Raw genomic sequence first — 25,700 nt, forward strand, 5'->3', positions numbered from 1 at the left:
AGAAGAAAAAAGCCTTAATCAGGTATCAGACATCAAAGCAAACTGTCTCAGTTTTCTTGGAATCCCCCCCAAATACATCAGTGCTGTATACAGTAAACAAAGGTTGTCTAAAACTCAGTAGTGTTCACCCAAGAGCTGTTACACCTTTCCCATTATAACTACCACCCCAGGGATTCTAACCAGGAAAATCAAACATACTACAGTCGCTCCTTAGTTTTTCTCAGATCGGTACCAAATCTTTGTCTTGAGGCAGACAGTCAGTTAAGCAAGGATAAGAAAACACTGCACTCTTCACAGACAAAACAAATATGAAAGAAAAAAATATTTTTGACTAGCAGCATCAAGAAATAGAAAAACATAATTTCCTGTATTCACATCCACTGCAACTACTGATTCCCTTGGTATCTAATCAAGGCTGGTACACTCCCCTTCTAACTTTAGTGTACTCAATCACTCATGTATCTCCTGAAATAAAGAACCTGAAGATACTGGAATGTTTACTTCATGATCTTGATTTCAAATTAACAACAAATTCCTCTGATGTGCCACAGCAAGAACATCCACAAGATACCCGCCCACCCTTTCTTTGCTTGAAAGCTTAAAGAGAAAAGTAAAACACAAAGTGGATCAAGGAGAAGTCTACCTTACATTCCACATGGGTAGTTTCTTATTAACACCCCAGTACTTTTTTATTATTATTTGTATATAAATTGACTATACAGAATGAAATTTTACATTTGCCTTCATAAGGTGACATCGAAACACATTTAAGAGATCTTTCTTCCTGGAAGGAGACATACCAAAATTACTGAAACATCTACTGAAGGATCTATGTAATTATAATATCTAATTGCACTTGAAGTTTATACTCTGCTGAGAAAGCACATGGTAAAACCTTTATTCCCCCCAATATATTCTAGTGCTTACCTTGCATCTAGCCAAACAGATGTTGCTTTGAAAAGACTGGGCTTTATCCATTATCGTGCCTAATTTCCTGAACCAAGATTTCAGACAGAGAACCCAAATAGTACTAAATTAAGACCTGTACAAAGAGCATGCTAGCTCCGTGTCTCACATGTAGCACCATGTCTCACAGCAGATTCTTTTTGAAGACAACATGAATACAGCTCTAAAAAAAAACCAAACAACTGCTTAGTCAGGGATCATAAAGTTAGTTAAAATGCCTTAGTTAAAAATATAGCTCTAAGTAGAGAGAAGAAATATAGATGTTCTCTCAAAGAATGTCAGTCATCAGCTAGAGGAGCCACAATCTTAGTCTGGCCAGTTTCTTAGAATTTTCAGCACGAAAAGAAAATGAGGTTGTGTAAGCAAGGAAAGTGCATAGCTTTGAGACAATGTTAAAGTATAGTCTGCCTTCAAGAGGCAGAGAGATGTATTTAAAAACACACATTAGCCCCTACTTTCCAGAATCTTTATTACATATTTATTGTAACACAAACACTAATATAGCATCTCTTCCTATTGAGTTCTAACTTTGGAATCTGACGTTCAAGAAAACCCCACTAAATATTAACAAGTTGATGCAGAAAGAGAAAAGCAGTATTAACACAAAAATTTCAAGTTTTTTTTTTTTTTTTTTTTAAAAAAAAAGAATTTCAGGAGGTTGTAATCTGTAAATAAGATGTATAAATAACCTTTTAAAAATATTAGTAGGTAACAGACAAAATGTATTTTGTATTGTAAGTGAAACAAAAATATCTTAGAGTAGTTGCAACCTTAACAAAAGACAGACGTCAAAACAAGTTCCATAGTCAAGCTAAGCTTTATGACACAATTTGAGAATGTGCAATTCAAGGTGTAGAGTAAAGGGAAGGTTAGTTATGTACTTGACTCCAACCAATTGTAGTTTGAACACGCTTGTAACAGTATTTGAAGATACAAATAAACAAGTCAACCTATCTTAGAGGTTGCTATATAAATGGCAAAAAAAAGATTTAGTAAGAAATCATTAAAAATCATCTCTTGCTTACCATAAAAAAAACACTTAAGTAATTTATGACAAGTTCTACTCTTTCAGCCCTGAGTTCCTCCTTCATAAGCTTCCTACAAATCCTCAAGACTAACCTTCCTATATGTTGCAGGCCATTAAACTTCCCCCAGCTACACTGACCACAAAACTTTTTCTAACAGGAAAAATGCAGACTGTACAGTATGAGAAATTAATTGAGAAATGGGTTTCAGATGCCTCTAAGAGGTGATTCTTCATTCATATGAGATGCAGGCACCTCAGGACAAGGACTTACTATCCGAGCTCAAAGCACTAAGCTCCTTGCTCTGCCATCCCAATTCTAGCTATAGCCTCGTATGTCAGGAAAACACAATGCTCCTAAGTATTTTGGCGTGAGGCAGGCAGGAAGAAGGAAGAGGAAGATGTGCAGTAGCACAAGGAGAAGATGAACATTCCAGACTTGAAACATAATGTTCAGTTACAGTTACTATCCTAATACACAGCTGTAAATGATAGCAGAACACTAAGGGCAATGCAGGCAATCCGTTTGTCCCCAGGGTACACAAGAGAGCTAGATAAACAAAAACCCAGAAGTATACATATCCTAACATCACTGTGGACATGCATACACTGGTCAGTCAGCCCAAAGCTCCATTAAAAATTTATATAAAACATTTAGTAAAGGAAATAGAGAAGTTTCAACTTCTTTAAAAGTCTCAACTTTTACTAAAAACTCCAAAGACTGAAATAAAAACACAGGCCTGTAAATCTTTTTATACATTTATCAGCAAGTCTATAGCAGACAAGTTGAAAGAAGGAAAAATTTCACCTTCCGTTTTACAGGTAAGAGCCATTGCAAAGAACACAATGTGAAGTGCTCACTGTTTGGGAAGACAAAACAAGGATAACTGTCTACACCTATAACCGCATCTTCAGCAACATTCTGTATGTAACAACAGAACATGAAATGTGACATGCACAGAATTTTACATAACCAGTTTAAGGATTCTGTTTTGCAAGACAAAAATGAAGACAACAATTTCAGAAATATTATTTGCAACTATCCAAACAATGATCCAAACCACCTAACACATGTTGCAAATAAAAGAGCAAGTAATATGCCTAATATGTCTTCTCTTTTCCCAGTAGCTGAGGATGTTGAGTGAATTATAAAAGAACAAAAAATTGTATCAGAATCACGAAAAAACAACAAAAGCAAGGCTGTCTTACTCTGTAGGTATACCACACAACGGCCTTCAAAAGTAAAATTCAACTGAAACATTAGCAAAGCATTTCTGTGATGTATGAAACTGCAAGAACAGACGTACGTCTGGTTGGGGAAATGTTTTACTACGTTTAATTACAAATTGCAATGCAGGTGAGCACATTTCCTCATAAGACCCTCAGCTAACCCATGTTACTTGTATGTGGACAGTAACACAATACTTGGATTCAGTACAGTTAAAAAAATCATTTTTGCTCAAGGGACCCTCTCTAAGATTAAAAACAGTAGTTGTGCCAACATTCACTTAAGATACCACACCAGGCACTCACAACTTGTGTGATGTGGGTACTATCTAGCGGGACTCAGAACAAGTTGCCAAAACCCCCTCAATTAGGCCTGTGTGTCAGCATAGGAACCACGCTTCAAAAAAATAAAGAGCAGTGTTTTAGCAATGATAAAGAAACAACATTCTTCACAGGTTGCTTATACAGAGTTGTGTATCAGGTTGTGTTTTCTTTACACGCAGCTCAGCTGCAAGAGGCTGCAAGTTGATTTAGTCTTTCTGGTAAGAATTAAGACTACCTATGAACAGCTGCATTTCAGTGCAGTAGCTGGAACTGCCATCTCCAAAAAATGCCCTGTATATTTTTCGGAAAACCCACAAAGGAATTTGTTTCATTCACCAGCGTTTCATTCTTAGCTTTTATGAGTAAGCACATTTTTATGATAGTTTCATAGTTTAGCCATTAATCATAGTTAGCCACTAGGAGCCAATACTGGAAAGAAAGGGTGGATGTTAATAGGAATGGGGCAGTGTTACAGGATATGAAAGGGCAGGGGATCACTTGGCAGTAAACAGGATTAGACAAGAGTTCATTATCACAATAAACCTCACGTGTGATACAAAACAGAAGACCAACTTCCTCATCCATTATCTAGAACTCACCTTTTTCCTCGTCAATATGGAAGAATCCAAGCTATTTATCGACAACCCCACGAGGCCAAAAAAAAAAAATCCCTCTTGAATTCCTACACTGTAAAAAACTCCTCTCAGCACTTGCTCTCTCGCCTCAAAAATAAAAACCCATTCCAGGATTTTGAACCCCAAAGCAATTTCTCCAAGAAATCTGGTTAAGCAAGGCACCAAAACCTGTAACAATTCCACTGCTATTCTCTAGTTAAGTCTGTCCAAATTGCTGAAGAAAGGATATGATAAAGGCTAAAAATACAACTTCACTCTTTAACTTCCCATTTGAGCAGAGTATCACTGAAGAATTCTCCCCAGAGTTCCTCAAACCAAAGGCTGATAAAATATTTCTCCCTGCATGATTAAAAAAAAAGAACACCCCCCCCCCCACACACCTTTCTTCACATGAGGTTTTGCTCCTACTATCAATTATATATCTTTCCTCTGTAAGGATGGTTTAATTATCTTAATCTAAATCCACATGATAAATCAAAGCAGCATCAGCAACTGGAAGTACAAAGCAGTCTATGACAAATTTCATAGCTTACAGGCACCTAAGCATTGCTGAGCACTGCTCTTAACTTCCAATTTATAAACCTCATAAAACTCCAAATTCATTTAAAATATTTTAAGAAAGTCATTTTGTGTACTTAAGATGTGCTCTGAAGATATACATTCACACTGAAAAGCTGCATTACTTCAGTTTCTAAATAAACCTTGGCAGCAGAGGCTGAGGATGAGAAGGGGGAAGAGCACTAGTAGTGGATTCAACTCCCTGGAAAGAAAAGCACTTAAAGCAAGAAAGCAACCTCAACATTAGAAAGGTTTTGTTATGTCAAAGGTTGAAGAAGTCTAAAAGCCAGTAAAGCAGCACACAGATGCATATCAAAAGCACTTTATCTAGAATTTAATCATAGAGATTAAGACCAAATGTAAATATTTAACACCAAATCACTGCTTTAAAGCACACATTCCTGACAACATGAGAACTTCAGCTTCCATAGCGAAAAGGAAAAAGGAAAGTACAAGTCACCCACCAAGGAAGCAAACATGGAATTCCTACACCACAGGGCAACCATGGAGGACAGGGCTGACAGCTGGATCTTGTTAAAGAAGGACTTGAAACAGAAAGATTTAAATTCATTGGACTAGGCCAGCATTCCAAAAAAACACTGTTCAGATCCTAAGCTGCAGAGACCTTGTCTAAACAGCTCAGCACCTGAGTCACAAAAACAACTACTGTCTGAAAAGCCTGCTGCCACCACACATAGTAGTTCTGTGAATGGAACTTTTCTTGCACGTAAAAACTAAGCTAATTGTGTGCTTTGGTACAGAAACTGTGGAGGAAAAAAAACAAGTGAGTCAGTCAATGGGCTTCAAACTGCCACTCATAAACACAACAAGTTTCAGGAATTTTTCTAAAAAGTTTTTTGACTAAGACTAATTCTACCTGCAACTTTTTTTTTTTTTTTTTAAGAACTAGCGAGTTTTTTATTCAGTGAAGGAACACAACCCTAAAGCAGGTGGTTGATCACAGCTTTATACTCAAAGACATATGTATATTGTACATTATATTTTACATTACAGTTTGCTTGTAAGCATGCTTTTAAGTTCTATCATCCGTATTCAGTTATTCTTGTCTCTCATCTGTTTAGTGCTGTGGTAAAGTGATAAACCAAGGTCAGACAGATTTAGATGCCAATGACAAAACGAATGCCAACGGTTTACTAAAATAAGCTTAAAGTTTTTAGGTAAACTGAGACCTTTAACTTTTTTTCCACCACACATATGATTTATTGCTACTTTTAAAGCCACCATCTGAAAGTAACATGCAACCTCTTGGTGGTGGTGTTTTTTTTGTTTGTTTTTGTATTTTAAATCCAGAAGATGCACGAGCCTTTTCAAACACCAGGACTTCTTAGCAAGGATCACATTGCTGTACAGTGATTGAATTTCTGTCAATCTCATTTCCACACCAAAAAACATGAGTTTGCAGAGACGAAAATGAGATACTCTCAATGCCAGAGACCTTTCAAGTTAGAGACTAAATACAGTAAAGGTATTTTTTTTCTCTACTGTACTTTCTCATTTGATACCTACACATTTCTCATATGCTTCTGGAAACCAAAAACTTATTCACAAGCAACAACCTAGCATATAATCTGTAGAATTGGTTGCCTCAGTACCAGCCCAGAAGCTACACACAGAAGCACTTCAGTTTGTCCACTCTTGCCTCAAAACAGTAAAAATACACAAAATACAAAGTAACAGAGAAACAATATACAAAGAAACAAAATACAAACACACAAAGAAACAAAGAAGTACACACAGAAGAGTAAGGCACTTGGACAAACACATGGGCACACCTGAGTATCTCAAAAAACGACAAAATAATATCACTCAATTCCAAGCAAACGATGCTAAGGGCTCACAAAATTCTATGTAATGAATAGATATCAACAGTGCCAAAGTAATTTTGGAGTAACTCCAGCAAGGTAAGAATATTGATTCTTACTTCACTCAAATACTGATTTTTCACTGTTGTTTACCCTCAGTAGAAACCTCTCAGCACAGTTTTTAGTAAGGGAACACCTTCCATACCTAGCTGTAAAGATGATCTCACAAAAGATATACACCGTGTTTTTCATGATTTTGTCAAATAATTGAGAGTCAAACCCATAAACTTTCAGAAACTTTGAGTAAGCAACAGTTTGTCAAGAAACAAATGTTTCTCCCTTTTTGCAATCACAGCTTAATATCAAAGGCTTATTCTCTCCTCAATTCAATCAAAAAATGGAAAATATTCCAAGACTGATTTATAGACTACTCCTCTCAACTACTCAGATATTTCTGTAAATTCCTTCCTATCTCCCTGCCTTCCTACAAATGAAATTATGCTACCGGAATAGTTTAAACAAACAACAACAAAAGAACAAAAAACACCACCAAGCAAACTAAAAAAATCCACCTTTTAGAGATGTACTGTTTTGATGCTATTGCCCTCTTGTTAAAGAACCTCTATAGAAGTATTACTGTATTAGCAACACACGCACTACCTCAGCTTTTTTTCTCCACAGATTATAAATAGCCATGTCCTCACACGGAAACAATTACATGCGACTTCTAAGCATTAAAAATGCGTTAGAAAATCAGGGGTAAAAGTGGGCTTATAGGGTAATGCATACTGAAACTGCATCATGCTCAAAGAACCATGCCCTTCCTAAGTCAAAGTACTACCTCAGTTTACAGTATCACTGCAGCCAGTCTCAGTTCCTTTCCAAAATACATAAGCCTGCGTCCATAAGGTTGATCACCAGTGCTGTCATTTCCTCCAGCACAATTCTGAGGGCAGCAGGAAACACTGCTCACAACAAATGCAGGAATACCTGACGTATACAAACGAAACAGAACCTGCTGTCCACTTTGAGCCTATTTCTGAAGTCTAAGTGGGATCTATTGCAACTACAGCACTGCAAACACCCTCCCAGGATTAAGGGTATTCTGTTCAACACTTCTCACAGATGAATGTTTTTCTGTGATATAAGACCAGGACAAACTCTTATTCTTGACACACATTCTTTTAGTGGTACTTAGGGAGGAGGTTATATCTAGTTCACAGAAAATTAGGTCACCCATTTCATAACCAAATATAAACTGCATGTGTAATTTGTAAGTATTTTATAGATATTCTCCCTCAACAGATATTTGGAAGAGATTTATCACAAGTTCTGCATGCAGCCAGATTAATTATAAATGCAGAAGGAAGGAAGTTCATATTTACAACCTTAGTCAAACAAAAACGCCATTATATCATCTTAACAGCTGTGCAACATTTTGGCAAGCTTCAGAGTAAAGAGTTTTCTTCTCAACATCCCAAAAGAACAATTATTTTTGTTCCTTCAAAAATATCTTCTTTGGTATAAAGACCTCCTTAAGAATTGAGCCAGATGAATCAACTACAGAATAAAACACAACTGGAATGTGTACTACAATGAGTATTTTTACTGCTGAAAGCAGCTGTATTGAGTTGACCACACTGCATAAGGAATGTCATTTGTGACACCAGAAATGGTAATTACTTGGAACACATTCACATCTTGTTAAGGACAAGGGTTGGCAGGACGGAACTTATCTGCATTGATTTGCTGTAGCTGAGCAAGCCACAAAACAGTAACAGTTACTATTCAAAATGTAGATGCATAGACAAGTGTAAAAGCCACATTATAATATGCCTTTTAATTCATTAACACCTTGATATTTAAAAGGCAAGAGTTCCAAATTGTTTGTCTAGTGCACTGTGTCCAACTTCAATGAAAAAGCTTACACAGAAGTCTGTGGAACAATTCCATTAATACACAGTCTTACTACCCTGGATTGCTAACAGGGAGGAAGATTTATTTTTTGTAGAAGAGGCTATTCCACTTGAATCTGATCTGTCTGAGAATTAAATTGAATTAAATCAGAAAAGCAGCACCACAAAAGGACTTAAGTTATTTTAAAACAAAGAAAGCACAAGAGTTTAATTTCCTTTACTGGTTTGCTATGTACTTTGCACCTCTGAACACACATTCAGGTCTAAGACTTGCTGGCAACTTCTTCCTGTTACCTTTCCAAAGGATTTACAAAATTTTGCTGATAGGAGCTATTGCCTAGCTTACCTTTAAGGGCCAGCTTGCGACAAATCAAGTAGTTTTTGTACAGTTACAAATTTCATTCCATTTCACTGGGAGCTTTCTTCACACTCTCCCTATATCCCAACACATCTCCACAATAAACGCAGCATATAATTCTATTCATTATGTACGCTTGTTTGTGAATAACTTCTGCCATGGATCACGTTCAGACCATAAAGGAATGCTGCATTTGCTTGTGCCATATACGTCTGTTTCCATGAGCAGGAAGAGAACAATGAAATGAAACAAACCCACTTTGGAGGTCCTCAAATCTACACGGCTGCATACTTCATCTATCTTCACACTTCAGAATTAAAGATGTCATTCCATCTAAAGAATGATGTACTTACTACAGCTCTTGCTATTAACCACCATTCATCCAGCTGAAGGTACCTTACCTTGTTCGCTTACATCACAGCGGGCAGTTCTCTTGACTAACACCAGAGGATGCAGAGAGGTGGCTGGAGAGCACAGCTCTGCACCTAGAAATGCAGCTCTTTCAGAAGAGAACCCTTGAGATTAACTTCCCCTCCCAATAGTAAAATTGGGCGTAAAATAAAGAACTTCTTAAAAGGAAAATTAGAACAAGGTAGAACTTCAGCTTTTCAAATAATATGACACATCAGTAAAACCAGTAAACATAATGAGATCTAGTATTAAAATGAGTATTCTAACTCAAATTACTTCCAGAACATGATCAGTGCTTTTTGATTTTAAGCCGAACAACCAAGAACAATTTCATTGTTGCTTTTTAGAAAGACTTTTAGCATGTCACAAGCACTGGTATATAGCTGGACTTTGGATGGAGATGTTTCATGAGGAAAACGGATTTTTCACATGACATCCTTATAAAACACAACTTGATTGGTTCGAAGTATAAATGAGGGAAGTTTCCTTTATTAATTTATTTTGAAGCTCTAAAATAAATAACAGGCCTCTTGACAACATACAATTCATAGCATATGAATTTTCACAGTACATAACTGTATCAAGAGAGGAATGAGAAATGGAGTTACATTATTTGTCACTCAGTGGCTGAAAGGATTTTACATAATTCAAAACAAAGAGTTTTTAAACAGGTCAAGTTTAACAATTACAGAAAAAAAGAAAATACCCACCAACACCTGAGTTATATATGTAGGTTTAATAACCTCTGAACAGCTCTGACTCATCTTCTCTCTATATACTTTTGTATAAAAATGGAACATAATGCCAAACAGATTTTGCAGTCTGGGGTGGGACAAAACTAAACAGACTTAAATCAGGTCAAGGACAATGGAAACGTAATAAAGTACAAATGAAAAGTTTAGGAAAATACCCTATGCCTGTTGATACCACTGTGCATTTCAGATGCCACGTACAAACTAACCTCAGTACATAATTCTTTTTAAAAAGACTAATTGACAATGTCATGCCTAAAAACAGAGATCATCAGTTTCTAGGTCATGCAATATAAGAATTAGATGAAAGATAAGAATAATGCATTTAAAGATTATGCTTTTATTACTAATGAAATTATTTTTCTTAAACTATTTTTCCCATTTCAAGTTCTAAAAAGTATTCAAAACTGTAGAAGCGACTAATCCCAACCACTTCATTTTGACATGAGAGATTTCTCATGCAAGGCTCCCATTAATTATGAACACATCACCATATCTGTGCTGGGTTTTGCTGGGATAGAGTTAATTTTCCCTGCAGTGGCCCACAGAGTGCTGTGCTCTGCACTCACAGCTACAACAGCCCTGGTGTCACACCGGTGCTGTGCCTATTGCTGAGCAGTGCTGGCACAGCACCAGGACTCCCTCCAAAACCCCAAAGCCAGCAGGCTGGGGGTGGGCAAGAACTGGGGAGGGAACCTCACTGGGGCAGCTGACATAAAGCAACCAGAGGGATATTCCGTACTGTGTGGTGTCACATTCTGCAATAAAAGGTTGGGAAGGGGAAAGAGAGCAGGGGACTCTCGTTATAAAGACATCTGTCCTCCCAAACAGTTGCTATGCATATCAAGGCCCTGCTTCCCAGGGCATGGCTGATCACTTTTTAATGGGAAGTAGAGAGTAATTTTTCCCCCCCCTCTCTTTGTACTTCTGCACAGCCTTTGCTTGTTGCCCCCTTCCCCAACTTTCTTTTCTCTTTAATTAATTATCCTTACCTCAATCTGCAAGCCTTTTTTTTTTTCTCTTTCTACTCCAGCATACTTTCTTTTCCCCCTCTTCTTCTGAGGAGTGGGAGCGAGAGCATGGTTTTGGTGTAGTTCAGCTGCCCAGCAGTGTAAAACCACCACCATGTGCCTCTCATAGTCAACTACTGAAAGGAGCCAGAAGACTTCTGCTTCCATCATAAGAAAAAGGTTAAGACAAAACTATCTGCAGGGTGCAGCAGACAATCCAAGAAATTTGTATATGCACTGTCAGAAAATCTACATCTCTCTATGTAGACCTTTTGCTTCATGTAAAGCTAGGTCTTCATTTTCCAAGAGGAAGTGACAGCAGAAGGAAGAAAAACAGTATTAAAAAGTTAAGAAACATTAGAATAGTTTACTCTGGATTGGATGACATTACACACATTCAAAGGACAGCATGACATTTAATTTTACAAGTCAAAGACTGGAAGAAAAACCCTCAAAAAATAAATTTTTAAGGAAAAGGAGAAAACAAAAATAACTTGAGACTCCCTGTTCTTTCAAGTAAATTAAAACAAATGAGAAAAAGTCACCTTCTGTAGGAAAAAGAAAAACAAGACCAGAAGTCATTGGAATAAAGTTTGGAAAGATCTCGACACACTGGTATTGTTGCAGTGCTAAACACAGCTGGTTACATGCACCAAGGATGGATTCCTAGTATTCACTGCTATCACTTTTTAGCAGCATCTGTATTAGAAGGGTCAGAAAGGAGAACAAGAGAATATAATTCTCCTTATAAAAGGAGAATTACATTTTCTTCACTATAGATCATAGTGGAATGCACTCACACTAGTGTACTTTTGGCGTATCTGGCAATAAAAAGCACCAGACAAAAGATATGTATGTAGTAGTATCAACATAAACCATTTCTAATAGTCCTCAAGTATTTCAGTCTCAAAAGTCTTAAGAACGTTTCCACAGAACATTAGTTAAAAAAGGAAGAAAGATTACTTGTACACAAAGTAGGTTTTAAATTGGCTGGGTGAGGCCTAAGCAATTTCTGTTCTCATACAGCGGGATTTGGCATTCTGTTCAAAGTGCTCTCATGCATTTGACAAAATGCTGCTACACAAGCCAAAGGATGATACCTCAAATAGAATAAATAAGGAAGAAACTACATAGGCATTTATCCCATCATATCAGAAGTCTTACAATCAATTAGGTTTTACTGAACTTAACAGAAAGGTGAAGATACAAATCATGTTACTTTGCTCTCTTCTCATTGTTCATCAGTATAAAATCTTAAACTCACATTCTGGTATTGCCTTAGCATACAGCAGTGTAGCGTATACAGCAGTGCAGCAGCTTGACAAAACTGTCATCAGCGCAAGTCAGTATAACCACTCCTTCAATGACTGGTCATCAAGTATACAAAAACCCTTTAGTCAAGAAGCTAGCCAAAACTCACGATTTACCGGAGGTAGCTAGAACTAGCATCAAAGAATGACTCAATGCCTAGGTGCAGTAAGCTGGCAGCACTGGTGCAACTCACGCAATGCAACTCACGAGCTGCCAGCAGACCTCAGGTACTAAGGGAACTGACTGGCTATGGTCCCATGGCAGCACTGCTGAGAACTACCAGGAATCCATGCCTGGCAGCACTATTTCTGTATCACTGCTGCTACCCATTCAGTACAACCATTTACGGGATATCTGCAGATGACACAGCTCAATCACAAGACAGAGAGCACCCCACAACAAGTTGCACCAGTTCTACTAAGAAGAAATGCAAAAAGACAGGACCTAGCAGCTGCAGCTGGGAACTTCAGACTCCAGTATTTGAGAAACAGGTCTAAAATTAAGATCTGTTTCATACGTATACTAAAACAACAACTAGGTCCATCATTCTGCAGCCTAAGGCTGCAAGTTTCTAGCTCAAGAAGACTCTGCCCAAATCAATATTCTTTAGAATACTCTCTGCATCACCAAGTGAAAATAGAGGATTAGACAGAACATTTCTCAAAGCATTTACAGCTTAATGTTACTGGTAGGAAATGCTCATCACATAATCCAGAAGTTTAGTACAGAAGATACTTACCCCTTTCACTGGCAAAAGTTTCCACAAAGGAAAACTACAGATGCAGTTCAAAATCTGTTTTCATATTCTTAACTTGGGGTGTTACTATTAAACAATACTACCTATCTTATTGTCAAACTCAATGACAGCAGCTACTTAACAGTAAACGTGGGTAAACCAGCAAAGGATTGTCAGCCAATTATTACCTGCATGCACATCACAAAAAGTACTCCTATTTCAGACAATGTATCATATCCATTGAGGGAAGGTTTTCAACCCACATAGTAATGCATAACCTTAATGTTTTAAAGGTAGAATGCTTCAAAGAAAACCTGATATTCCTCATCTCAAGCAAGGTACCTGTGATTTCATCTTTCATAAAGAAATGCCTGTTAAAAAAAAAAGGAATGTATCCTAAGGGCTTGTTTATTTCTGGTTTGTACTCTTCATCTGAAGTCACAACCTTCTCTCAGAGGAAAACAACAAAAAGAACTATACATTTGTGGAATCATTCACAGCTTTCCATGCTAAACAGTATGGTTACTTTCAACATTATATCCATTCAGCTCCATTAATATTGAGCTTATATTTTAAAACATGCAAGCAAGTCACAGGAAGCAAGTTCTCAGACCTTCTTCAATTCTTGTGCATCATCTGAAGAATTTCTGAGAACACACACACACAACACAGAACTAACAGCTAATAGTACTATTCAACCCCCCTTACGTGCATTTTGGTTGCATGCAAACATCAGCCCAAATGCAAAATGCAGCTGTGAACAGAAAGAAAAGTATTTTTCCACCTATCCAGTTTCAAATCAAGACGCACTACAGAAGCAAACATCCTAAGACTGATGCCCAAGAAGACCAAAGCTACATACAAAACACTGGAAACCACACGCTGTCTACAACTCAGAAAACTGGAAAATTGTGTAAAGAAAAAAGTATGGATGTAAAGAGAGACAGCAGAGAGAGTGTGGTTCAAAGATGGCAAGGACAGCATTTGATCCATAATATAATGCTTCCTCTGTGGCAGACCTAACTTCCTCTTTTTAAATAATGCCCTGTTCCTCAAGACACTAAAAAAGATCAGCAATACATATAAGGCACAAATCAATTATTTACAGAATGCACGGTCATAGGTATCATTTTACTGCATAGCTTACTCATTTTTGAAGGAAAAAGATTAGAGTTAGCTGCAAACAGATTCTCTGAACATGACCTATAAGAACGTATTAAGCATAGTGGCAAGAAAAATATGAAGACTATACAGCTCTCTATCTGTATCCATTGAATTCTCAATTCATTAAGTATCAGGCTACTGCATGCACAGCTAGTGACAAGAGAATCGTCATTATTTACTACTGTTAATACACAAGTCTCAAACCAAACGTTCAAACTAGTTCCACGTACGCAGACAATTCTGAATGCACACAGGACCAGACTGCTGCTACTCTCCCTGCTCCCCACCCCAGGGAAAGGTTGCTACTAACATTATAGAGGGAAGCAGAACTTCTAAAGTTATGAAAGAAATGCCAAGTAAACTAAGGGCTTCTTTTACTGGACCTTAAATTTCCCCTTGAGCTGTCTTCTTTAGCTGAATAGATGACTCCATCACAGCACTAACAGCCATAATGAGTAGCGTCAAGCAAAATTTTTCATTTTCTTTCCAAAAAGTGAACTAACCATTTAACTTTTTAACTGGTTAACCACCTACATATTCCAAATTTTATATGTGCATAATCATACTTTAAAAACAAAGCAAAAAAGGAAACAAGAAGCCTTGTTTTTTGAATATGTGTTAATTCCATGTTACTGTCAATCATACCACCTGAACCTTGCTTAAATACCAACATTTTAAGGAAAGCAACCCTGCAAAAGTCATTTTAGGAATGAAGAAGCAGCTGCCAAATCTGCTAGCAGGCTATGCCTTCTCAACTCCTGTGGCACAGCACAGCACAAGCATGTTCAGTTGTAAAATCAAGTATTTAAATCCATACTGGAAGGCAAAAAGAATGAAGACAACATAAGGTCAGCTGTAATTTTTAACATTTTCTTGAGAGCACAACTGGCCATTTATCTTGCCTTCCAACTCACTCAAAACAGCAAAAATAAAGATTTAGGCAGCATCAACTGGAATGATGGTCTACACGAGACATACCAAGGTCTCCTAACGTTGTATCACGTTTAATCAGATCGGGTATGCAGAAATACTGTTGTCAAATGCTCACAGCCTGTCAACAGCTGTATCCAAGAGAATTCCAGACTAAATGGATCTTAAGAAGTTAATAATGAGCAAACATACAGAAAGTGCATGCGTGTCTGTGTGTTCTGGTCTAGTATCAAGTAAAGTACATTTAAAAACAAACAAACAAACAAAAAAAAAACACAAGATTGTGCACCTCCAAGAAGGAAAAAATCAAACAGATGGAGATCAAGCTTAGAAGGCAGGGATTTTATTCTCTTCATCAAGAAACTGAAGAGAAAAAAAACAAAACAAAAAAAAGCACTGTTGGTAAGACACCTCTTTAAAGCTCACTTTCTATGGTTCTACAAACACATAGGACACACCAACCTAATCTTTATTTGAAAGATCTAGGCACAGAAGAAAAGAAGACAAATAAAATCACTCCCCAGTCTTCGGAGACTGACAGTCTATCCAAGCTAACTTCCTATATGGCAGTGGTAAATATTGCCCAGTACTTCAGGAGAACGAAAACTGAATGACCCACCTTTTCAAAAAGAGATGCCCAAGTCATCACATTTCAGAAATGAAACACACCACTGAAGTTGAAAGTGCACCATCTGAAAAAAAAATTGTTTGCTCTATCCTGGACTTTCAACCCTACAATGAGCACTAGTCATTCCAGGAATATTCCATTTCAGCTGATAAAAGATAATTTAGGGAGCTCTTATTACAAAGCAGTAATAAATCATTCCAAGGGGGTTTTGTTTGTTTTTGAGAAGCTTTCCGACTTTTTGCACAGATTAAGACTAAACATGGATAATATCACAATAGATTTCATTTAAGCCAATCGGAAGCATTTGAATGGATTTTTATTGGTTATTTCAATTTTAGCAATAAACTCTGATTGTCACTAACTAGGATAGCAAGCACAAAAGCTTAAGCTAAACAATGCACTATCAATAGCAGTTCAGGTAATATAGAGCAGTCTTCACAAAGACACTGCATGTTTCACTTTAAGAACTGCAATGTGAATATGTGGTTCCTCCTAAGAATTTCATTCATTTCCCCATTGCTTTGATTTTCCGCTCTGCCAGCTGCTAGAAGGAAAGACAACATTCATACTTCTTTCTCTGTGGCCCTCTTTCTCCTTCCATGTCACTGCTGAAAATGAGACTTCACTTCTGCTACGCACCTTCTAGAGAATTAGTGAGCTCTCTAACCCACAACAACACATTTCATTAGGAAAACAATTTCTTTCCTCCCTACCTAAACAGGAATTTATCGTTGGTACTCACATGAATCTGGCAAATAGCCTTTCAGTTTCACAGAACTTAAGATATCACTAAGTTACTTATTGATAGACAAACCTGAGTAAAGGTGAAACAAAAAGTGATCCTTCTGTTCCCCAGCTACAGACAGCTGTTTTCCTTACCTATGACATGCTCAGAGACAGCCAAAGCAACTGCAAGTTTAAGTCAGTATTAGTACTTTGCAAAGTTACTAGTGAGTGAAAACTACTAGCTTTTTTTTGCTGTTACCTAAATAAAACACCACTATTTAATAATAGCTAAAATCGCTTTTCTTAAGCCATCAGAAACAACTATTACAATCCAAACCACTAGAAAAAAAAATTTAAATGTTCTATTAAACACATTTGTATAAGTCTTTAGTCACCTGTGAACAACGACTGTAGGCACTTGGGAAGTCCAAACCTGCGTTAGTATACTAAAAGATTCCAACAACTGTTAACTCAACTTTAGAGGGTGCAACAAGATCACAGTGATCTTTCTGCTAGTAAGCAAGACAGAAAGAAACAAAATGGCTAAACGATAAATAGAAAGAGCTTGGAATGCTTGGCTTCTGGCACAGAATCAAAAATCCCATGCAAGATGCCTCATCGCTATATAGGCATGAGCTAAGCAAGTCAGTATGAAGTCCAAAACAACCATACATGAACAGGAAACTGCCTAGAAATAGCCAACAGCGTAACACCAAATACTGAGGCTTTATTTTAGAGGCGCAGCCCATCAGCAATGTGCCTTACAGAGAACAACCGGGAGGAACTGCCCTGAGCAGTGAACCTTGCCCTTGCTTCTGAAGGAAGCTAGAATCGATACGCCAATTATGTCACATACAGCATCTTGTCCTTTAACCACCGGTAGGATGTCTTAACAAGCTTCCCATGCCAACTGCACCTTTGAAAGGTTATTGCTAAACTGCAAATATTAGCTTAATTCATGAGATGTTTGAAAACAGCCTGAACATTTATTGTTTCCAATATTCATTTAGAATACACCTCAGTTTTGTAAATCAGCTTTCACAAAACAAGCGTAGGTAACACGTCACCTGGATGTGCAAATGAACTCATTTATGAAATCATAGTGCATTAATATTTTCTACAAATGATTCTGAAGCTCTAGACAGATGCCTTTTAATGCTCTTAAGATGCAAACAGCAGCCTGGAAAGGAGTTTGTCACTATTTTTAAAAATGTGTTTACATCCCAGGCTTAAGAGAACCACTCGGTTTGCTGAAGTATATAAACACTGTCTAGAAAGATATATACAGAGTTGCAGCTTCTCTTCCTCTCTCAACAGTTCCCTGTCAATTTCTACCTTTTACTACAGCTGATCACCCCTCCAATTGTACCAGTCTGGCATGTTGCGTATCACCTTGTAAAGCGGGTTACAGAACTTCTGTGGAATTAATCTCCCCAGTCTCATTTTATAAGGATACTTCGAATGCACAACAGTTTAGCAGACACTAAAGCTAGGTAACATCTAAATACATTTCAGCCAGGAAAAGCAGAAGGAAGAAAATTATCTCTAATTTTAACTGCTTCTCTTCAGCTCTATTAATACCATTTCATTATGGGACCTGCTAGAGAAACAATGAGCGGAAGATAAAATTCTCACGACTGGGTCAGCACCATCAGGGATGCAGACAGGGAGAAGTGCAATGCTGAGGCTATCTCTGGTGTAACAAATTCACCTGTATAAAGATTAACGTTTGGAAATTTTTGAATACTGAATGAAGCAACATTCCTTCCTCTCCAAAAAATATGTAGATTTGTTTTGCTAATGCTATCTTCTTCAGCCCCTATAATGAAACCTATCAGTGACATCTCATCATGAAAAGAGGGACTGACAGAAAGCCCACAAGCATGCACCCAAGTCACTCCTTCTGAACATTTGTCTTTTTACTAACGGTATATTGCAAAGATCAATTCAGCTACTTCACAGAGCTAAGGATAAAAGTAACACTACAAGTCTAAAAGCTCTGAGGAAAATCTGTCAAACAGTTTCAGTATGTTTTATCAACAGTTAAACTAATCAAGCAGGCATTTTGAACAGTGGGGTATTTTATCGTAACAGTCAATGGAAAGACTGAAAAGAAATACAGAAACATTAAAGAAAACTTAAAGAACATTTTCAGCGCTGATTAAAACAACATGATTGGGGCAAAACTGTCTTACCACCATCTGAATGTTCCAAAAGAACAAAATTCCCTAACAGAAAAAAGAAGGGAAAAAAAAAAAGTGAGTTCTATTTTTGTAAAGGTAGCATATTTCACAGTATGGAGTAACTCACTCAACTTTTAATGTTGCACTTACACTCAGCAAGCAATTTCATAATACATATTGAAGAGATTTAACTGTGTCAATGATAACAGAGTAAGAATTCAACTGTTTGAGACAGGATTATTTTATTATCAACCCTTAACATATTTTATTTGCACTTCTACCACTATTTAGCAACACAACCTTCACAATTCAGTCTCACAAGCAGATGATGCAAATTTACCAATTACAGTTTCAAAAGAATAGCAATTAAGTCTTTGAGACATTTCCAAAAAGATATATTTTTTTTTTTAAATCATGAAAATAGACACTCCTTCAGAAAATTAAGAAAAAATCTGCAGTAGTTATTGAAGGTTCTGCAGAACTTCCTGGAGGAACCTAAAGTTTTTCACAAATCACTGAGAAACAGTGGCAGGATAGTAGAAACACAAATTTTTGGCTTGACAACAGTTTCCAACTTAAGGAAGCACTCTTACCAGCACTCTGTAACCACGTTCAGACGTTAGGACTGGGATGACATTGAATTAACTACTACTTCTATGCTAAAAACAGCTGTTCTTAAAGCATCAAGATTAAGTCTACTTGTGTCATTGGAAAATAACAAGCTCCACGAGGAGCCTTTCCTTAAGGAGCAAACTATTACACTGTTCCTTCCTACTGGCAAAGTCACTAAGGCAACAACTAAAAAACACCACCAGAAACAGAGGTTTTGCACACCTCACCTCTGAGCACAGAGCAGATACACTTGTTGGTTTTTAACCAACTACTAAGGACAGAAAGATATGCCAGGAATACTACAGATCCTATAAAGCATAGCAAGTTCCTAAGTCTTTGGGGAGTGGGAGAGATGACATGAGACAACCAAGCACTGGCAGTGGGAGAGGACCCTGTGCCATCCGCTGCCTTCAGCTCTCGCTAGCCTGGGAACAGCTCTTTCTGTCAGTCCCAATGCAACCGCTCCCAAAGCTGTCTAAAGGGGAAGTTGTCAGACAGTAGTAAGGATACAGGAGGCTGGGGGCAGATAAATCTGTACCTGTTTTATTTCATGCATTTTCCCACTTTGTATGTGCATTTGAGAGAAACAACAAGGTTCTGTTTAAGCTTTCAATGACTTCTTAAATAAAAGCGCAGTACTGACACAATAAACTGATCAGAGCTGTAAAATTAGAGAGCATTGTCACCCTTCACACTTTTGTTTCCTTCTAATCCTTATCCAACAGAAATCAGCTTCTGTACTGTAATAAACTGTAGGAAGCAATAAGGTGACTTGGATCTATATTAACACAGCTCAAGCAAAACAGCTCTCATCTAACACATGAACACAACTTGCTGTTCCCAGCACCTACACTCCCAGAGCACTGGCCTCCTTGCAACAGCTCTGGAAGATTTCAGTAGAGTTCATATGTGGTAGTTAGAACAATACAATACTGACATTTCAACAACAGATGATGCTTAAGAGAGTTTTTAAAAGACAAGAATGATCCTTATACAATTAACCATTTGCCCTATTCAACATCAGTGCACTTTTAGCAGCAACTTGAGCTCTTCAACAAATTAAAATATTTACTCAAAAAAATAGGTATCAACAATTTGTTACTGTATACAGTAATATTCCCATCAAACTCTAAAAAACATTTTCATATAAAAACTTACATTTTACAGCCTGCTTTCCTAAAAAGAAACACCAGAATCAAAGACTCAATCATCTTTCTGACTACAGCAGTTTAAATGCACATTGTAAGACTAGTAATACAGTAACAGGTAAAAAAATCTCTTCTATGGTTAAAATTTTTTCAAAAGTATTTCTTTTTAGTAGCTCTAGAATTCCCAACCTTCCCTCTGCCCCTCCTTTCTCTCTCTCTCCCCACCTCTACCATTCAGCCAATTCATTATTTAATAAAGTGGCAAAAAATAACTTCCCTGATATTTAACCTCAGGCCAATCTCACGCACATAGTCTTCTTCCATTTAGTTCCTAACAAATTGAGTGACAGTGCACAGAACAAGACATTTCAAGTGCTCACTCTTCATTAGCAAATTAAAGAAAAAAATAACCAAACTCAAGAAAAAATATTATTTATGTAACACCTGATATGAAAGATTTTAACTAAAGACTGTCCTACCACATAAATAAAATTATTACTTAGGACAAAATTGAGAAGTGACTAACTCTTTGAAAATTCAAAAACTATCAGTGAATACACCTTGGTGCAGTTGCATAAAAAGTATGCTGAGGATACATGTCTTATTCGTTATAAGATTTTTCAACTATGAGAATGATTACTTGCAACTTGAGTCAAAGAATTTTACGTCTTCCTCAGAGGAGGTATGCTGAGCTAAGTATTTACTACTACTTCCAAGCGCTCAGCTTTTGAGACTAGTATGCCATTTTCAATGAACACAGTTTTTAAGTAACAATAATGCTTGCAGAGGAAAAAGGAGAAAATTTAATTCCTTGTTACTCAGATTAGCAATTATAACAGGTAATTACAGTGCAAGTTTCTCCACTAGCATTCCCTAACCTTGTAGACATTCCTAGAGATGGAAAACATTCAAAGTACATACTCATCATCTGTGATAGCCAGTTGTGATAGAAAAATATTTTGAATACTTAAAGACTTAAAGTTACTGCTTGATAATACAATGTTATTTTTTGTAACAACTACATTTTCTTAAACAAAATTAACAGGAGAGTTAGTTACACTCCACATAAAAATAGCATAGATTTGACTACTCACCAGTTTGCTGACTTGTCTATGTAATCTTAAACCTTAGTCAACAATAAAATACCTCTGTTTGCCCCCCCTTTTAATAAAACTCATTTATCTGATATTGCCTGATTCAGCCAAAAACCAACATGTTCTCTTCTAGACACTGCACAGAAAGGGTGTGAAACATCATGAAGCACGCACCCAGTGCTTGGTTTATTGTGGGCTGAAATACATGTTGGACATTTTTTGCCCGTAAGTGCCCATAACAAGTTCTAGATTTTATCAGCAGATCTCTCAATGTGAACAGATGTTAATGGGAAGCTGTGAAGCACATTATTTCAACTCTTCTACTTGAAAATTCAGTAATAAAATTATTGCGGAACATACCAGAAAAGGCAGTGCAATTATTTTGCAACCTTTGGCTTCCTTTACCACAAGAGATTTGGATTTTTCTATTATTAAGACAGCCTACTATTAAGATTATTTAAGGACTAGGATCTTCAGTGCTATTCTTCACACTATTTGGCTAACTGGCTGCGTGACTCGGATTTAACTCTGTCCCAGTTTGATAGATTCTGTTTTTTCCCCTCCAGTTGCTGAAAGACATTTTAAGAAGGAACATAAGTTGTACAAGCAGTAAAGATAATACTAACACAGCATAAGGATGGTAAATTTAGAGCACAAATTACATTTTTCCTGGAAAAAAAAAAAGCTAGCTGATTTTTATTAAAAATCCTGATGCTAAAGGAAGAGACAAAGGAACACATGTTAATATTATATGAAAAATCAAATAGAGAAACAACACAATAGCTTCACAGCTGAAAAAAATCAGCAGCTTGGGGAGAGGAAGGAATGAGGAGATGCTCGCATATGCTGATACTCAAAAGACTATTAGACTCCCTCTTGAAAAATAAAGCCTCTTAAAATCAATCATACTGAACATTACCTATAAAAGTCAACAAAGCTATCTCATACAGTCCTGTAAATCAACGGGACTTCTCTGTACCATGGTTTACCTTATTAAGAATAGAGCAGGATATAATACACAGGAGGTTCAAAACAATTTACATCAATGCATTATTCCCCTGGAAAAAAAAATTAAATTCAAATCTGAAAGCAATGGTCTCATGATATCATGCAAAGAGGGCTGATTCAAAATTATAAAAAAAGCCAGTGTCTCTTTTCACATTATTTTTAATAACCTTTTGAGGGATTAACAGCTGGTAAACTGCATTGCTTCCTTGAATTGCTGCTTCTCGCTTAGCAATACCTTTCTCTCTGTCATCCCATGCTGAGTCAGAGAAACATTGGCAGTAGGATCCTTCACTGCATGTCATATGAGTCTAAAACTCAAGCCATATTATGGAATTATCTGAGAATAACATTTCTAGTATGGCAATAAAAGAATTCCTTAGGCCACTTACCTCTCTGTTCTACAAAAGAGAAAAATCCTCCCTAATGCAGAGCTCTGTAAAGTAACTGGAGTTTCACCCACTGCGATGAAAAACCACACGTCAACTTAGGCACAGAGAAACAGCTCTGTATTCCACTAACCACCACACCCACTCAAGAAGAATATAAGCACGTTATATGAAGATGTAGACATATCCATATTTCTTACTGTTTAAAATACTTCCAGAACTGGAATTTGTAATTTTTTTTTTCCTTCAAGATGATTTAGAAAATGATTTTTCTATTCCTCTTTTTATAGGAAACTTCTTACCAGGGAAAAGCTGATTAAGCAGACAGTAAAACATGGAGGTTTGCTGTTTGAGATGCAGTAAGTGCATCAGTAAGCATCTAAACTCATTTTTCTGCTCAGTGTTGTTTTACAAGCTAGTATGTTCCTATCTGGAGGATAAAGGAGTGAGGGGGAACAGATGAAAAGAGGCATTTATGTTTAAAATGGAGCTACACATAGGTATGATTCTTCAGTCCCAGGAAACAGTAGTTCCCCATTTCTCCACCATGTGGATGGCAACCTAGAGGTAACAGCTGTATGAGACACTGCACTTGTTACAAATTGAGTGCACCTGTACCCTCCGATAGAAATGACACCACACATACTGCTGCTTTTTCCCTTCTGAACACCTGTGACTAGATAGAAAACCATAAAACAACCGAAATACAGGTAGAAATGGCAAAATGCAGAAACAGCACCTGAACACACAGGGGACTATTTTCTGTCACATGAGAAAACAAACCCCAAAGAAAGCAAATCTTCTAAAATAGACAGGTAAGTCATTGGCTTCTTAAAACAGCGTTAATGTAAGAGAAAAACGAGCATACCTGTAGCAATTTTACACAGGTCACATGACACACGTGTACACAGACACTCCTTCCCCTCCCACATCACTGACTTTCCAGGTACAATTAGATGTGTGCACATACGTGTATACACACACACCCCTCTGCTCATCGTGAAAACCCACGCAGACACAGCCTTGCCTTGGAGACCCCACAACCCCTCCACAACCCAGCCTGCCCTCACCAAGCTGCAGAGCTAAAAGGCCTTAAAGGCTCGGGTTTTAAGCAAACCAACAGCCCGCACCCCCAAGAAAAAAAAAAAAATACACCACAAAACCTAAACCACGGCGCCCACAAGCCCACAGGGCTGCAGCGCCCAGCCCGAGCGGCTCCAGACGCGAGCTGAGCGCGGTGCGAGCCGGCGGCTGCCAGCACGGCGGTGCCGGTGCCGGTGGCGGTGTCGGGGAGCCGCCTGCCTGCGGCTGCACAGGGCGGGGACTCCCCGCGCTGACATTGTCTGGGTGCCACACGCCGCAGCCCCGGCTCGCTCCCCAGCCCGTTCCGAGGGGCGCTCCGCGCGGGGGGGCGCCCACGTACACCCACCCACCCCCCGGCATTTCGCCGCCTTGTTTCGCCCCCCACCCGCCGGGCAGGAAGCAGCCCCCCCCCCCCAACACCCCCCTTAAGGCGTCTCCCCGCTCACCTCGCCTCAGCTGCGGGGAGCCCCCGGCGGGCAGCGGCGGTGTCCGTGAGGCGCAGGGGCGAGGCGGCGGCACCGCGCTCCGCCCGCAGCCCACCGCGGCTGCTGCTGCTGCTGCTGCTCCTCCCGCCGCTAATGGTGGCCGCGGCTCCCGGCTCCCGCCGCCGCTCCCTTCCTTCCCCGCTGCTTGTTTCCGCCGCACCGCCTCCGCCCGGCAGCCGCAGCACGTCCGCGCCGGGCTCGGGCAGCGCCGCTCCCTCCCTGCCCTGCCCTGCCCAGCCCCGCTCGCCGCTCCCGGCTGGCCGCTCCCCGCCGCCGCTCCGCGCTCCCCCCCTTCGCCGCCCGACTTCCGGCGCGCGGAGGCCGCGCCTCGCCTCGCCCCGCCTCAACGCCAGCGCCCGGGGGGCGACCGAGGCCCTCCCTGAGGCGGCGGGCGCGGGAGTGACCGTTGGGCGCGCGGGGGTGACCGTTGAGGCGGTTGGCGCGCGGGGGCGGTTGGCGCGCGGGGGACCGTTGGGCGGTTGGCGCGGGCAGCGCGTGCCGTGCCCCGGCTGTGGCAGAGCCGCAGCTGGCAGCGGGACGGGGCTGCGCGCGGAGCGGAGCCGCTGCCCCCTGAGTGCGGCAGGGCTGGGGAAGGCGGCAGCACGGACCTGCCCGAAATGCTGGGGCAGGTCTCCAGGGTGGCACGGGGGATTCTGACCCTGTCCATCACAGCTCTGCATGTGTGTGCGTGCACGGGTACACACACACACTGCTGCCCCATCACACAACGCCTTGTGCCTGCGACCCCTGCCAGCTCTAAGGAGGAGAAAAAGTGTTTGACTCTTTCCATCTGTTCTTAGATTTTTGCCAGCTAAAGCGTTCAAGGTTCAAAGTCATTAAAAACCTTTCTTGTGCATCAATAACTTGCCTGACCTATGCTGTATTTCTTGCTGCTCAGCTAGCTGTAATGGTGTTTCCAAACAGGAGTTATGATGAAGTATTGTGGTATTAGCAACAGGTGTAGCTCCCGTAGCCATGAACATAAATAATTCAGGTGGTTCAGCCAGTACTTGAGAAACCTCTTCTCTCAGCTGTTACCTGTTGTTCAGATTAAACACCTGAAGAGAACTGGACACCAAAGCAACAGGTGCAATGGCAACAGAAGTCCACAACGGGAGTGAAGACTTGGGCAGGAGCTTCTGGGGCCTCAAGCCAGCCATCGTGATACATAATCTGCTGTAGAAACTGCTCCTGTTCTACAC

The 25,700-nt window shown here is 39.2% G+C and overlaps 1 protein-coding gene across 6 annotated transcripts in view; it reads right to left on the bottom strand.

The window, feature by feature from the left end:
* Positions 1 to 25,311, bottom strand: part of RAPH1 (Ras association (RalGDS/AF-6) and pleckstrin homology domains 1) — an 86,672-nt gene extending 61,361 nt beyond the window's left edge. Inside the window, exons 1-2 of one of the 6 annotated variants that reach the window (XM_068685880.1) lie at positions 24,460 to 25,311; positions 15,765 to 15,837 (exon numbers count right to left, since the gene is read on the bottom strand). In XM_068685880.1, the coding sequence (XP_068541981.1) occupies positions 15,765 to 15,791 (27 nt within the window). In that variant the 5' untranslated portion in view covers positions 15,792 to 15,837; positions 24,460 to 25,311. Of the gene's footprint in view, positions 1 to 15,764; positions 15,838 to 22,525; positions 22,573 to 24,459 lie in introns of those variants that run through there. The other 5 variants (XM_068685883.1, XM_068685884.1, XM_068685885.1 and 2 more) reach the window with 5 other exon arrangements.
* Between the last annotated feature and the right edge of the window lie 389 nt (positions 25,312 to 25,700).

Source organism: Anas acuta, chromosome 6 (assembly GCF_963932015.1).
Source record: "Anas acuta chromosome 6, bAnaAcu1.1, whole genome shotgun sequence".
NCBI classification, from domain to species: domain Eukaryota; kingdom Metazoa; phylum Chordata; class Aves; order Anseriformes; family Anatidae; genus Anas; species Anas acuta.